The sequence below is a fragment of the Octopus sinensis genome, linkage group LG24 (assembly GCF_006345805.1).
Source record: "Octopus sinensis linkage group LG24, ASM634580v1, whole genome shotgun sequence".
Taxonomy (NCBI): Eukaryota; Metazoa; Mollusca; class Cephalopoda; order Octopoda; family Octopodidae; genus Octopus; species Octopus sinensis.
The window spans coordinates 28,687,157-28,703,052 of record NC_043020.1 but is presented as its reverse complement, the minus strand read 5'-3'; the positions used below and the strand labels follow the sequence as shown (position 1 = coordinate 28,703,052).

The window sequence follows — 15,896 nt, the reverse complement described above, 5'->3', positions numbered from 1 at the left end:
AATTTATCAACCCTGAAAGGATGAAAGGCAAAATTGACCTCAGCGGAATTTGAACAAAGAACGTAAAGACAGACGAAATACTGCTAAGCATTTTGCCTGACATGCTAACGTTTCTGCCAGCTTGCCACCTTCACAAACAGATAATATTACAACAGAACGTGAACTCGTGTTACCACATCACAAATTTCATGTCCTGACATAACAATGACTTGATCATGCGTGCAGCTGAGTTAGCGTCCAATCAGTGGTCGTTGTTCACGTGACATCCACTCCAGATTGTTCAATAAGGTTCCATGAACACAGCCTATAAATAGAATCAGTTTTGGTGCCAATTTCAGTGTGTGTCCTTGGTCGTGGTACAAAATGGTTGGACACTGGTTGTCAGGTGGTGTTGATGGAGGGGGAAGCAAACAAAGACACACATACACATGATGGGCTTCCATACATTTTCCACCTTCAAAATTCACTCACAAGGCTTTTGTTGAATCAGAGACTATAAGTCGAAGACACTTGCTGTGCAGTGGGATTGAACTGCAAACCACCTGACTGCAAAGCGACCTTATTAACCACACACCCATCTCTGTACCTTATAGTTAGTGAAACATTTCCAGCAACATTATACAAATAACCAAAGGCAGTGAGCTGGCAGAAGCCTTAGCAGGCTGGGCAAAATGCTTAGCAGTATTTTGTCTGTCTTTATGCTCTGAGTTCAAATTCCGCCACGGTCGACTTTGCCTTTCTTCCTTTCAGGGTCGATAAATTAAGTACCCGTTGCATACTGGGGTCGATCTACTCGATTGGACCCCTCCCCAAAAATTTCGGGTCTTGTGCCTAGAATAGAAAAGAAACGATTATGTGAACAATATCTGGAAATGAAAAATGAATGAAAACAACTCATCTAACATCGGTAATTGGTTCCAAGTCTAACATCGGTAATTGGTTCCAAGTCAAATCGACTTCTCTTGAAAAACCAGATAACACGAAAAAACATTAAATAAAAAAACTTTATTATCTATTTCAATAAATGGTTTGTACATTTTTTCACAGGTTACCTTAATTGATTTTCCACTTCAGGATTGAATTTTGGGTGTTTTTTTTTCTAATTCTTAAGCTTTTAAAAATAAAAATGTTCACTGAGACCGAGGTAAAGTCGGATAAATCGACTGAAGTCGAATTTGATTTTTTCTCTCAATTTCTGAAGACAACGATGTAAAATCACAAAAGACATCTCTCAAAACGATGTATGTTGAGAAGCAACTTCACCCCTCACCACCACCACCACCTCTTGCCCATATATATATATATATATATATATATATATATATACACTCATATATATGTACGAGGAGAAGTCAAGAATTATCTGCACTTTCGCCATAAAATATCTTTGTTATTGTCACACTGCTTTCTGCACATGGGTACTTAAAGTTGGTACTGAAAGAATCTCATCGTATATGTGTGTATGTACTTGGTAACCTTTTCAGTGACTGTACCACACAAAAAGTGCTGGTACCATGTAAAAAGCACCCAGTACACTTTGTAAAGTGTTTGGCACTAGGAAGGGCTTGAAGCTGTAGAAAGCATGCCAAGACAGACACTGGGGCATGGTACAGCTCCCAGCCTTGCCAGCTCCTGTCATACTGTCCAACCCATGCCAGCAGGAAAACAGACATTCCTTTCATATAAACATATGTAACAGATTTTTTTTTTATTTATGTCAGCGCCGCCTTGACTGGCTTCTGTGCCGGTGGCACGTAAAGAGCACCAATCCAATTGTGGTCGTTGCCAGCCTCACCTGGCACATAAAAAGCACCCACTACACTCACGGAGTGGTTGGCATTAGGAAGGGCATCCAGCTGTAGAGACACTGCCAAACCAGACTGGAGCCTGGTGCAGCCTTCTGGCTTCCCAGATCCTGGTTGAACCGTCCAACCCATGCTAGCATGGAGAACGAACGTTAAACGATGATGATGATGATGCACCCTTTTCAAGCCCAGCCAGGCTCATGGACCCGGTTTCTGTGACGTATGTGTTCCCCCCAGCTGGATGGGACACCAGTCCATCGCAGCGTTACTCAAGAAACAGGAAGAGAGAGTGAGAGAAAGTTGAGGCGAAAGAGTACAACAGGGGTCGCCACCACACCCTGCTGGAGCCTCGTGGAGCTTTAGGTGTTTTCACTCAATAAACACACACAATGCCCAGTCTGGGAATCAAAACCGCGATCCTCCGACTGTGAGTCCGCTGCCCTAACCACTGGGCCATTGTGCCTCCACATGTAATAGATGTGGTTGCCAAATGTGAAGAAGTGTTGCAGATGGTGATGCTGACTCCAAGAAAGAAGGCAATGGCTGAAGTTGTGATAACCAAATTTTATTTATGGTTACTTTTTCTGAATGCCAAACCACAATGGGCAGGCGTGCTTTACGTGTACCCTGTTGTTCTCAGCAGTAAATTGATGGAGTGAAGATGCCTGTAAGCCAGTGAGAAAGAGGTAGAGAGCGACTGGCAGGTCGGTTGTATTTGTTGCTGGAAAGCTGGAGTTGTCTGTGTCATCGCGTTCGGTTGCGGCAGCCAAGAACAGTTCCCAGTGTGGTGGTTGAGGCTGTCTCTAATTTCCTGTCTACAGAGCGCTGGTATTTATAACAGCACATTCCAGCTAGAAAGATGGAAATATGCCATTATAAGAATAGCTTATACTCATCTAGGTCACTTGCTGTCCATTTGAACTCTTCCTGACACTGCAAGGTGGTGCCCCAGCATGACCACAGTCTAATTACCGCAACAAGTAAAAGGTGAAAAATAAAAGACAAAAAAATAATCGAAAAATATAACCATGGGGCTTTTGTCCACTTTCATGGGGTCGAGTGGAAACACATCAGTCAATGTTCCTTCTTGATAGAACAAAGATTTCTCGTTTTGACAAGCAACAAGAAGGTGGATTTGGTTTCAAATCTTGGGCAGGGCCAAGCAGGGTCCTACATATATATACACAACTGCTTATATATATACACAACTGCTTATATGTATAAAACTTATTTAAGGAGAACTGAGGAACTTGAGTATGGCAGATTAGTGTCACCTCATCAGAGTTGAAATCAAGTTTGTATTGTTGTGTGCAAACTGGTTAAATTACCTGCCTAAGCATTCTTTTTTTTAATTTTTTTTTTTATTACCCACAAGGGGACAAACAAGGACAGACAAATGGATTAAGTCGATTATATCGACTCCAGTGCGTAACTGGTCCTTAATTTATCGACCCCGAAAGGATGAATGGCAAAGTCGACCTCAGCGGAATTTGAACTCAGAACGTAACGGCAGACGAAATACCACTAAGCATTTCGCCCGGCGTGCTAACAATTCTGCCAGCTTGCCGCCTAAGCATTCTGTCGCCATCCTTGCATATGTCCAGTCCATTACTGGACGAAGGCCTCAGCATATTCTCTCCACCATCTACAGTCCAATGTTTTCTTCATCCATGTTTGGGTGCCAAAGAATCTAACAAAGTCTTCTTTCCAACCTCTGCATAGTCTTCTCCCCTTTCTTCTTTTCTGGACGTAGTGTCCACTCGGTCAATTTGCCACTTCCACCCATGACCCTTTCTGCTAAACATGTCGTGCAAAAGACCATTTCAGACCAGTAAGCTTTCCATCGTAAGCATGTGTAAATATATCTACAACGAGTCTTCTGACTTAAGCCATTTCAGTTATCCAGAAGTTTTCTTTTCAAAGTATAACTGCTCCAATATTTACTGTGAGTGTAGGACAAAAGCACCCTAGGATGTAGGCTCCCCTAGGACAAAGGCCCCATGGTTATATTTTTCGAGTAATTTTTTTGTTCTTTTCACCTTTTACTTGTTGCTGTTAGTAGACTGTGGCCATGCTGGGGCACCATCTTGAAGACTTTTAGTTGAATGTAACGACCCCAGAATTTTTTTTTATGATTTTTAACCAGCACATGAAGTTAAACCTAGGAGGTATCTCCACATGCTAGAAACAACAACCAAATCTCTTGAAATCTTTTTATAAACCCCTTGGGGTTTTTTTATATTTAAAAAAATTTTTTTACTTGTTTCAGTCATTCGACTGCGGCCATGCTGGGGCACTAGGTTGAAGAATTTTTGGTTGCAAAAAATCAGCATTTTAAAATATATATTTAAAGTCTTTTGTTTTCTTCTCTCAGCATTTACAGATTAATGAGAATAAGTTGACCTTTTGAACTTTCTCCGGCCATTGAAGGTCTAACAGAAGGCTAGTCATTCAAACGTATTTTAAATACGAGCAAACACACGGAACATACCATTGTTAGGGACTTATATGTTTTGACACCGCTTTTCTATTGAATATATCTTGTTTACTTAAAAATTGGAATTTTGGAAAATAACTTTTTTTTACAACCACGATTTCCGTTTTTGTTTACGTGAAATTAAAAAAAAAAAAAAGATTTGTAAGAATTAGCTGTTATTTTTAGCACATGGATAGACCTTCTAGGCTTAACTTTATGTTCTGGTTGAAAATCACCTAAAAAAGATTCTGGGGTCGATGCATTCAACTAAAAATTCTTCGAAGCGGTGCCCCAGCATGGCCGCGTTCCAGTGACTGAAACAAGTAAAAAGATTTTTAGAAAAAAAGGAAAAAAAACGAAGAATAACCAAAAAATGTAACCGAGGTAGGTTATGAAAAAATTTCAAGAGATTTGGCTGTTATTTCTAGCATGTCGGGAGCCCTTCTAGGCTTAACTTTATGCGCTGATTGAAAATCATCTAAAAGAATTCTGGGGTCGACTAAAAGTTCCTCAAGGTGGTGCCCCAGCATGGCCACAGTCTGATGACGGCAACAAGTCAAAAGAAAAACAAAGTTGAATTATATCACAGAAGTGTTTTTGATCAAGGTTTTAAAATATTCTGTGTTCCATACAGCCATCTGAAAATTCTTCGAGGTAGTGCCCCAGCATGGCCGGCTGCAGTCTGCAACAAGTAAAAAAGAAAAAAAATATTGGGATCGATTCATTCAACTAAAAATTCTAAAAACGAAAAAATAGCCTAAAAATATAACCGTGGGGCTTTTGTCCGGGGGTGGGACTTTCATCCCAGGGGACTTTCGTTCTAGGGGGCTTTTGTCCGGACCCCTCTCTCCCTATTGTAAATTTCAAGGAAAATTCTTAAGACAACGACGTAAAATCGCAGAAGACGTATCTCGAAACGATGTATGTTGAGGTGTATTTGTGAACACATTGGATTCTCTTGTTCAACCCAAGAAACCCGGAACTCTGTTAGTCAGGTGACTGTTTTCCCTACGACACCGTCTTCACACCAGTTACTTCCCTTATTTGCAAAATGGCGGACGGCGACGATGTCGGCGAACAGTGAGTGGAACTTCTTTTCCTTTAAATTAATAATATTTGGTCTCAAACTTTTATTTAATACATGAAAATATCGTTGAAACATTCTGCTTTGAACTATTCCTGTTTTCTCTTTTACTTACGTTTACAAAGACATCATTTCTTATACACATTCAGAAGTATTTTTCTGAGCTCATGTAAAGAAGAAGAGGTTCTTTTAAAAAACATTTATTCCATTCTGTGAAATAACAGTTTCGGACGTATTCCATAATTATTTAATGATGTAATGTTGCAAATGTTATCGTTTATATTTCGTTTGTGGTTGCATTTCCTTTGTTTAGTCTTCACTTTATATTTATTGGGCCGAAGAATAAACGGACACTCGAGACTGAGATTCACTCAAACAAACGTCCCTCGTGTAAAGATGATATTTTCCGCTTTTGTTTAAACATTAAATTGTCTGCATTGGTCGTCTGTTGTTTATTCATTCAAGTCAAGTCAATATATTGGAATCTGTTGCGATATAAACACATTCCTTGATGTACTTAATTGAAATAAACAAACCAGTCATGATGTCATATGGGATTCATTTTTTAGAATCGTACAGTGTATATTATTTCATGGCTTGGTCAGAAGAGGAGAACTGCACCCTTGGTCTTTTGCGGTTCCTGCGAAATGAGATAATGAGGTGGGGGAGAAGTCACAGTATTAGGGAACAATGTATCGTGTTACTGAGTTAATCTTTCGAAAGGTCCGAATATTAGAGCCAGGTGCAGAGGTTTGATTCTGTGGTTAAGAAGTTCGAATCGCAGTCAATACAGCGAAGAGGTTTCGTTGTTGGTTGTTGAGCAAACACGTAGAGTTGGCTCTTAAGACCCAGTGAATGCTTATTCTTTCGTTTCATTTTTGACTGTGGCCATGCTGGAGCACCACCTTTAGTCGAGCAAATCGACCCTAGGACTTATTCTTTGTAATCCTTGTACTTATTCTATCGGTCTCTCTTGCCGAACCGCTAAGTTACGGGGACATAAACACACCAACATCGGTTTCCAAGCGATGTTGGGGGTGCAAGCACAGACACAAACGTATACACATACATATATACGACGGGCTTCTTTCAGTTTCTGTCTACCAAATCCACTCATAAGGCTTTGGTCGACCCGAGGCTATAGTAGAAGACACTTGCCCAAGGTGCCACGCAGTGGGACTGAACCCGAAACCATGTGGCTCGTAAGCAAGTTACTTACCACACAGCCACTCCTACGCCTATCAGTTATTTTTGCCGAACTGTTAAGTTACGGCGATCTAAACACACTAACATCAGTTGTCAAGCGATGGTGGTTAGAGACAAACACACATACATATATATATATAATAATAAATATTAGGGAATAAATCCAAATTTACAGGGAAAAATCAGATTTAGGATTGAATCCAATTTTATAGTAAAATATTATATAATATTAATTAGAGACAAAACCACTATTTTGCAAATCAAACAAAGAAAGACTTAATCCAATACATAAAAAAATTTAATATAAATTAAATAAAATTAAATTTGCCACTACAATTATTTCGTGTCTCTAAGGACATTCATCAGGTGGATTTCAGATCTTCTATTCAATTTTAAGTTAAAATTGAATAGAAGATCTGAGAAATAATTGTAGTGGCGAATTTAATTTTATTTAATTTATATTAAATTTGTTTATGTATTGGATTAAGTCTTTCTTTGTTTGATTTGCAAAATAGTGGTTTTGTCTCTAATTAATATTATATATATATATATATATACATACACATATAAACACAAGAGGGGTTTCTTTCAGTTTCTGTCTACCTACCAAATCCACTTACAAGGCTTTGGTCGGCACGAGGCTATAGTAAAAGACACTTACCCAAGGTGCCACACAGTAGGACTGAACCTGGAACCATGTGGTTGGTAAGCAAGCTTCTTACCACACCTATAATTAACTCTTCATTCTTCCATGACTCACCTGATCATTGTGAATCACTTCAGCAGTGTGAGTGATGTTTTGGATCAGGTGAAAAAGGTGTAGTTTTAAAAAGTGGGATTAGATTTCTAGAACTGAAGTTCATATTTTCACAAGAGCATCAGAAATACAGGGGAAATAGAAGACTTCCAACTGAGAATGGAAACTTCGTTCACTATTATCATAGAGCTGTACTTCCTAAGATCCAATCGAATCCCATGTATTTTATGCACATACAACTTATCTAGCCGTGTATAAATTGTTGAGTTGGCAGAATTGTTAGCAGGCTAGGCAAAATACTTGGCAGCATTTTGTCCACTGTCCACATACTAGAAATAACAGCCAAATCTCACAAAACTACGGTAACATAAGGCAATCAATCTACTAATGGGAAATTAAAGTGGGTTTCTTTTTCTCAAATTTTCTTTTTAAAATTTTTTTAAAAAAACCTTTTTTCGGATTTTTTCCCCCATCAATCTACATGGGAATATACGGAGATTAAGGATATGGAAAAAATAAACAAATTCAAATTTAGATTTCAAATTTTTTTCAGAATCATAATCTTCGTATTTTTCTATGTATTTCGCAAAAAGAAAAATTTCCAGGAAAAGTAAAAAATGTGGGGTGTAACTGAAATTTTGAAAATGGAATTTTTTGAAAAAAAAATTTTGTTCAGAATCGGATCCTCCATAACCAAAAACATGGGATTCCATAAAAAAAAACAAAAACAATATATATCCATTTTACCGGAAGTTATGACAGAAAAATCGGATCTTTTGAATTTTCCGAAAGTCACCCACCAAGGGTTGTAAGCGCGCATTTTTATTCATATTCGTTTTCCACATACTTGTTAAAACCCCCCAGGATGGTCGATTTTGTTTTTTGTTCCCGGGTGAGGATCTTTATATTGACTGGTCGATTTTGCTGTTCATCCTTTCAGGATCAATAAAACAAGTACCAGTTGAATACTGGGGATTGATGTAATTGACTTGCCTCCTCCCTCAAAATTGCTGGCCTTGTGCCAAAATTTGAAACTAATGTAGCCACGTCTGCATACATTTACTCTTGCTGTAGACTACCACAAGACTATAAAAGGCTGTGGTTAAGCAGTTCCACTTTGGATCCATTGCACGGCCCTCTGGGTGTGTCTTCTGCTATAGTCTCAAGAATGCATTAATGCTTTGTAGATGAAATTTGACAGATAGTAACTACTAAAACCCATTGTGCCTGTGGTGAAAACCAAAAGAAGCCCTTTAATTAAGTGTGTCTTTACACCATGTGATGGTTGTAAACGGGCACAGATTGGTACCCCTTTAATCAACCCCTGAAATGATCAAAAGTCTGTCTACCTATCTATCTATCTACACTCATTTATTATATGATGGGCTTCTCTCAGAGTCTGTCTACCAAATCCACTCAGTCAACCTGGGGCTAGAGTAGAAGACACTTCTCCAAGATGCTGTGCCACGCTGTGGGATTGAACCCAAAACCATGTAATTTGGAGGCAAAATTATCAACTTCAGCAAACACTGTCATGTTGATGGTGTTTCTGCTGACAAATTGACCTGTAACTCTTCACTTTCATAGACAAGGGGAATACAATTTCTCCGGTTCTTTGTCAACAACAATTATTTGCGGTGTCATATGAATTTATTTTAAAAATCTGCCGGTCAAAGCGAAAAGATCCAACATTCCTTACTTGAAAAACAGGTATGAAACGATGTCTCAATAATAAGTATTGTCCAACCCATGCTAGCATGGAAAAACGGACGTAAAACAAACATATAAATGAACAGTACATCTGAGTAATTTTATTTTTAGGTTGGAAGACTTAGACACTGCTTATGATGAAGAGCCTTTGGATGAACCAATTGAAAACCCTGAGGTGAGTTGTACTTTCTTAGCAGACTTAAGCCGAGATCAGTGGTTCTCAGTTGGGGGTCCGTATGACTCTTGGACGTCCAGGTGTTTTGTTGTTAAAATTTATGTGCAATAAATAACATCATCTGATAGCCTGTGACCGACCAGGCTATTAAATGTTGTTACACATCGCTGGTCACAATGTGCTTTGTGTTGTTTTGGCCTTTGAGTGACGTCACCCCACTGGCTAGGTGAGAGCAGGCCGACATTCCCCACTGGTTGAAAAGAGTACTGGAGTGTTTTGCTGAAGAACATAACGCGTCGCCCTATCTGGGAATTGAGACCACAACCTGGTGATCGTGAGTGCAACGGCCTAACCACTAGGCCATGTGCCTTCACAAACTGGCTACACTTGTACAATACACAAAATGTTTTAATTTTCTTTTTATACAATTCCTAATAATATTGTAAAAATACACTAAGATTTTTTTTTTTTATAAACATGGAATCAAACGGGAATCAAAAAGGTCCATGGTCAAAAAATGGTTAAGAAGTACCGGCCTTGATGGTGAATTGGCCTGGGTCATTGCAGTATTGGTTAGAATGCCTGGTTGTGTTTCTTTTGACTCTCTATGCTCTGAGTTCAAATCCCACTATGATCAACTCTGCTTTTGATCATTTCAGGGGTTGATTAAAGGGGTTCCACTCTGTGCTCGTTTACAACCATCACATGGTGTAAAGACACACTTAAATGAAGGGCTTCTTTTGGTCTTTACTTGCCAAATCTCCTGACAATGCTTTGGTTGGCCCAGGACTATTGTAGATGACACTTGCTCAAAGTGCTGCCCAGTAAGGCTGAGCCTGACACCACATGGTTGTTAAGCAAGTTTCTCAACCACACAGCCAAGCCTGTGCCTTGCTGATTGTTATAATCCCTTGATGCCAATGACGTTCTTGAAAGAGACATGAGTATTGGAACTGTCTCCTTCTCTTGATATAAAGAAAAATATTTTTTATTTTTTTCATTCTGTCCTCCTTTATTTTCAGGAATCTGAAAATATTGACATCCTTCCAAGCAGTGAAGCATCTCTGAAAGTGGACCATGATAAAAGAATCACAACACCATTTATGACAAAATATGAACGTGCTCGAGTGCTTGGGACGAGGGCCTTACAAATAGCGTGAGTAATGTTTTCTGTTCTGCATTTTGTTAATTTTTATATTCACCGTAAATCCTCGAGTATAATCCACATTTTTCCCCCAAAATTTAGATGTCAAAATCCTTAGTGCATACTATATACGAGGTTAAAAATGAAAATTATTTTCTAAGCAATGTCCGAGTCTCTATTTGCTGTCTGGCAGTGTTTATTCAGACACGTTTTGTGATGTCGGACGCGAAAATACCTTAAGCTAAGCCTGAAAGCAATGGAATCTTAAAAGAATCAGTCATAACTTGCAGTAAGCAACATTTATTAAAATAAAAGTATTCAGAACACAGAATAACATGTAACAAAAACAATTTGCAAACATATTTACATTCCCATATAACAGTTAAGAACATCACCTTTATTGTATTACGCATGCGCGGAAGTGGTTGTTCGACTAGGTGCTGCTGGCTTAATTACGCACGACTCAAGTTAGAGAGGGGGTGCGCATTATACACGAGTTTTAGGTTTTTCAGAGGTACAGCCCCCTAAAAATCCCCTGCGTATTATACTCGAGGATTTACGGTATATATTCTTTTGTAAGTTGGAAGTGTGGACATGTTTTTGAAGAATATTGGAAACAAACGGCACCGTTTTTATGATAGTGTCAATGGTTTTACAACAATTGTGTGATGTCAAGCATGCAGATATGGGTACATGTTGGTGCCATGTAAAAAGCACTCGGTACACTCTGAAAAATGGTTGGCTTTAGAGAGAACATTGAATTTTAGAAACCATATCAAAACACTGGAGCCAGTTTGCCAGCCAAACTGTCCAACCGATGCCAGCATGGAAAATGGGCATTAAATAATGATAATGACAATGTGCTTCTTTCAGTTTCTGTCTGCCAGATCCACTCACAAAACTTTGGTCAACCCAGGACTTTAGTAGTGGGTGCCACGCAGTAGGACTGAACTCAAAACCCTGTGGTTCAGAAACAAACTTCTCAGCCACACACTCCATGCCTGTGTCTTCTATTTTGTAATGAATGACTAAACTTAATCATTTTTTGAACTGCAGGATGTGTGCTCCGGTCATGGTCGAACTCGAAGGTGAAACAGATCCATTACAGATAGCTATGAAGGAACTCAAGTAAGTTTTACTTTCATTAACCATTTCTCTGATTAACTTAGATTAGTGGCATTAAGATGAGTGGCTTTAATATGGTCAGTACTTCTGTTTGAATTTTATTTTTGTGTAGAAAGCATCAAAGGATTGAAAGATGTGTTTCTCAATTGTATAAACTAGGAAAGGGTGCCATTCACTGTATTGATCCGTATAATAAGTTGCTCTGTTTTATGCTAGATTTTAATTTGTACAGGAGCAAAGCTAAAACTATAACGGGAAAGAAATTTTACTGAGGCAACATTAAATTAGAATGTGATGGAAGGTATCTTGATCAGCCCCTTAGCATTTAAACTGGCAACATCAGACTCAGATATTCTTCTGGTTTTATGTTAATCTGAGCCAGACCTGGCCTCTTGCGCTTACCCTGCAATGTCGTTCTGAAGATAAACATTCACAGCATTGAAATCTCAAAGCTGTAAGACTAAGAATAATTAATGAAAAAAGACATGGAAATGAAGTGGCATCGATTGTACGGCTGATGTTCATTTGTAATTATCAAGTGGTGTTAGGAAAATAAATGATAATTAAGCTATTTTACTAAATTCTTTGTTATATTTAAAGTAATTGAAAGAAACAGAGAGCAGCTCGAAATAAATACAGTAACGAAAGGGTTTAATGATGATGGTATTGTTAACTTGTGTTCAATCTGTTGCAGAGCGAGGAAAATTCCAATCATAATTCGCCGATACTTACCTGACGGAAGCTACGAAGATTGGGCGATTGATGAACTGATCATCACAGAATAAAACCCCTCCCCACATACACCTTTTCCACCCCTTCCTGTGTAATATGTGATCTGTTGATGGGCAGAAAATACAATTGTCATTTTGCATAACATTATCATTCATTTACTTTCCACATCCTGTGATGACGTCATCATCATTACAAACATTATAATGTCATTGAACATAGAAGCCAGGTTGCTGACAATTAAGGGGTTAATTTGTGACCTAAAGACAGTGCAGAACTCGGTTCTAATCATCCCTTAGAAATAATAATTAAAAAAAAAACACACGATTCATATTGTTTTTTATTCTTTGAAATAAAATTGCAGAAAATTTACAATTAAAATGGCAAAATACACAGGTTTGTTTTTTTTTTTTTTTTTTTTTTTTTTTTAGTTTTCCTTTTCTGATGATGTTAAGAATATCAGTTTGGCACAATAAGTGTATTAGGGCTTTAGATCTGACCGAATTGCAGAAACCTGTTACACATGTGACAGAAGGGCCGGGGGGCGCAAAGCACAGGACCAGACGTGGAACATTTAAAAAGACACCAGGTTGTCCAGTGGCTAAATAACCTACAATGTATTGTTTTTTTTTTTTTTATATTTGTTTAACAATGACTGATTTATGTATGGACTTTTTATTTATTGCTTATGATGAGAAACTTCTACAAACAGGGATTTTGTTTCTCAACCAGTTAGTTCAACTGTACCACCAGACTTTGATTACAAAAGAAGCTGGTACAATAATTAAAGAAAAAAAAAACAATTATCGAATATGTTACACAGTATGGAGAGTGGTAGAATGAAGATCCTTAATTTAAGTTTCAGGCTAATCTGTAGTGTCCGATTTATGACTCATTACCCAACTGTCAGTTTTTCACAATCTCTCAAACTTCCACCCAATAACTGAAGTAGATTTTACAGTTGGATTTGAGAGGGTGTATAAAGACTACACAATAAAATTCAATGACTTTTTTTTCTGTTTTAGTTTTGATATCTCTGTATATATATATAAGATGTATAACATTAAAAATAATCTGATTTGTTAAAAATTCCTCTCAGCTCATCAAAACTTTATTAATGTGAACAGAAGTACCTAGAACAGTTATTAAGGAGTTTGGGCTTGGAAATTTGGCAAGATGATTAAGTGAGGGGGGTGGACTTAATATGGAATTGAAATGAACTGGTCACGGCGATAAAAAAGAAAAATTATTTACAAACAAATCAAATTTATGTCCGTTTTTTTTTTTTTTTTTCTTTCCATGGATTGGACGGGACTTTTCTAAGATTTTTTTATATTTTAAATTACTGCAAATGTAATAATTGTTTCTCTGAGGAAAAATGGATTATTGATATTAACAGGAAATGGAAACTGATTAAAAATAACTGAAATACTTATTGCCAAATTCAGAGCTCTGCACAGGACAATCTTTTACATTCACTAGAAACAAGAGACAGTAATGCAAGAAATAGTTGAAGTGAAGGCACTCACTTTGTAGAAACTGCAAGCAAAGTTCATCATCATCAGCATCATCATACAGCTGACATAATCAGAATCAATATTCAATTAGTTTTGCCAAAATTACTTCAGGGATGAATCTTTATAATAACGAGATGATTATTAAATATATGTCTGTAGCATAACTTCCAGCTTAGTGTATATGTGTGTATATATACATATATATACACACACATACATATATATATACATACATATACATAAATATACACACACATACATATACATACATAAATATATACATACATATATATAAATATATACATACATATATACATAAATATATACATACATATATATAAATATATACATACATATATATACATACACATATACATATATATACACATATATACATACATATTCACATATACACATACATATATATATACATACGTACATATAATATATACATACATATATATTATTAAAGTCATTAAGCTACCACTTAAAAGAAGGAACATATTACTAGATAAAAATATGAATCTCCCTTATTTCTCTTTCTGTCTTTATATATACACGCACCAATATACATATATACTGAGGTTTTACATCTTACATTTAGGAGAGAGGGTTTCTGATCTTTTACGGGGCCTCCAAGATTGGCGGGAGAAAATTATCCTCAAACTGGAGACCTAGGTTATATCTAAATATATATATATATATATATTTCTTTACTACCCACAAGGGGCTAAACACAGAGGGGACATTGGATTAAGTCGATTACATTGACCCCCGAAAGGATGAAAGGCAAAGCCGACCTTGGTGGAATTTGAACCTAGAACGTAACAGCAGATGAAATACGGCTACGCAAATTGCCCGACGTGCTAACGTTTCTACCAGCTCGCCGCGTTTGATTATATCTAGATATATATGTCTAAGTGTGTGTAAAGAGAAATAGGGAAAAGATGCTGGACTTTTTCTCTTTTAGTAAATGATGGAAAAATAATTTGAAGCTCATGGTAATGCTGTTAAAGATTACTTGACATGAATATTTAAAGATCCAGCTGGATAAGATTACCTAAGAAGATTTAAGTTAAATGTACTTCTGTGGAGAAGACAACATAACCTGTTATCTCTCAGGCAAGCAGAGTTATGTAACTTCCTAAGGGATCCCTTTTTCTCTTACAAAGATGTATTTGGGAACAAGAAATATCTACTGCTTTTTTTAAAGACCGACAATTTACATAGGTAACAATGCAAGCCTTCAAAACCATCACCATGTGATAGAATATATATCACTGATGCTGTAGTTGAGAGGAGGAAGGCAGTGAATGACTCCTATTTCAGTGACAACTTGCAAAGCTGGTGAGACAACAATCTAATGAAAAGCACCGCATCATCTATGAAACTGGAAATTTGCAAAGTATTAGGACTGAATTTTTTTTTTTTTATGAGAAAAAAAATAATCACTTGACTCTGTAAGAACATTCTATTCAACTATTAGTAAGGGGGGGGGGATAGCACAATAAATATAAACTAAGATGTTGATAGAGTGTGAGTGGACCAATACGAAGAATGAAATATAAAACAGACCTTCTTTCCTGCACAATAACAATATTCTATTTTACTATCAAGGACACAGGGAAAAAAAAAAGAGCACATTTGCTTGAAGCTAAGATGTTGATAACGGAGGCTGTCAGCCTCTGAAGACTGAACTAACATGATCAAGAAATATACAAGGAGGTCACTGAAAAACTGAAGGGTTTGAAAAAGTCATAACTTGTTTGTTTACCGTCTTTTTTTTTTGCATCCCTTGGATATTAAAATGGCTATTTATGATGTCCAGCAACGGGTGAAACTCATTGAGTATTTCTATTCCAGTGACAGATCAATTTATTTAAAGCCAGAGAAAATACTGGCAACATTTTACTGTCAGAATATCTCCCAGCGATAACATGATTCAGAATGTAACTTGCCGAGTTTGAAAGAATTGGATCAGTCGGCGATCTTCCGGGAAGGGGTCCTTAGCGCACTGACGCAGAGGTGGAAGCTTACAGCAGAGTGTCCTCCAGGATCCATCAACCTCTGCCAGTTGTCACTCAGCCCAACTAAGCATCGCTTCAGAAGATTCTGAAACTGGATTTTAAAATGTTTCTATCCAAATAAAAATATAACAAACCATGTAC

At 37.3% G+C, this 15,896-nt stretch overlaps 1 protein-coding gene across 1 annotated transcript; it reads left to right on the top strand.

The window, feature by feature from the left end:
- Positions 1–5,209: 5,209 nt before the first annotated feature.
- Positions 5,210–13,073, top strand: LOC115223935 (DNA-directed RNA polymerases I, II, and III subunit RPABC2). The gene is made up of 5 exons (XM_029794678.2): positions 5,210–5,361; positions 9,150–9,213; positions 10,236–10,369; positions 11,414–11,485; positions 12,177–13,073. Exons 1-5 carry the CDS (start codon positions 5,333–5,335, stop codon positions 12,265–12,267), a joined length of 390 nt encoding a protein of 129 aa, XP_029650538.1. The 5' UTR covers positions 5,210–5,332; the 3' UTR covers positions 12,268–13,073.
- Positions 13,074–15,896: the final 2,823 nt, after the last annotated feature.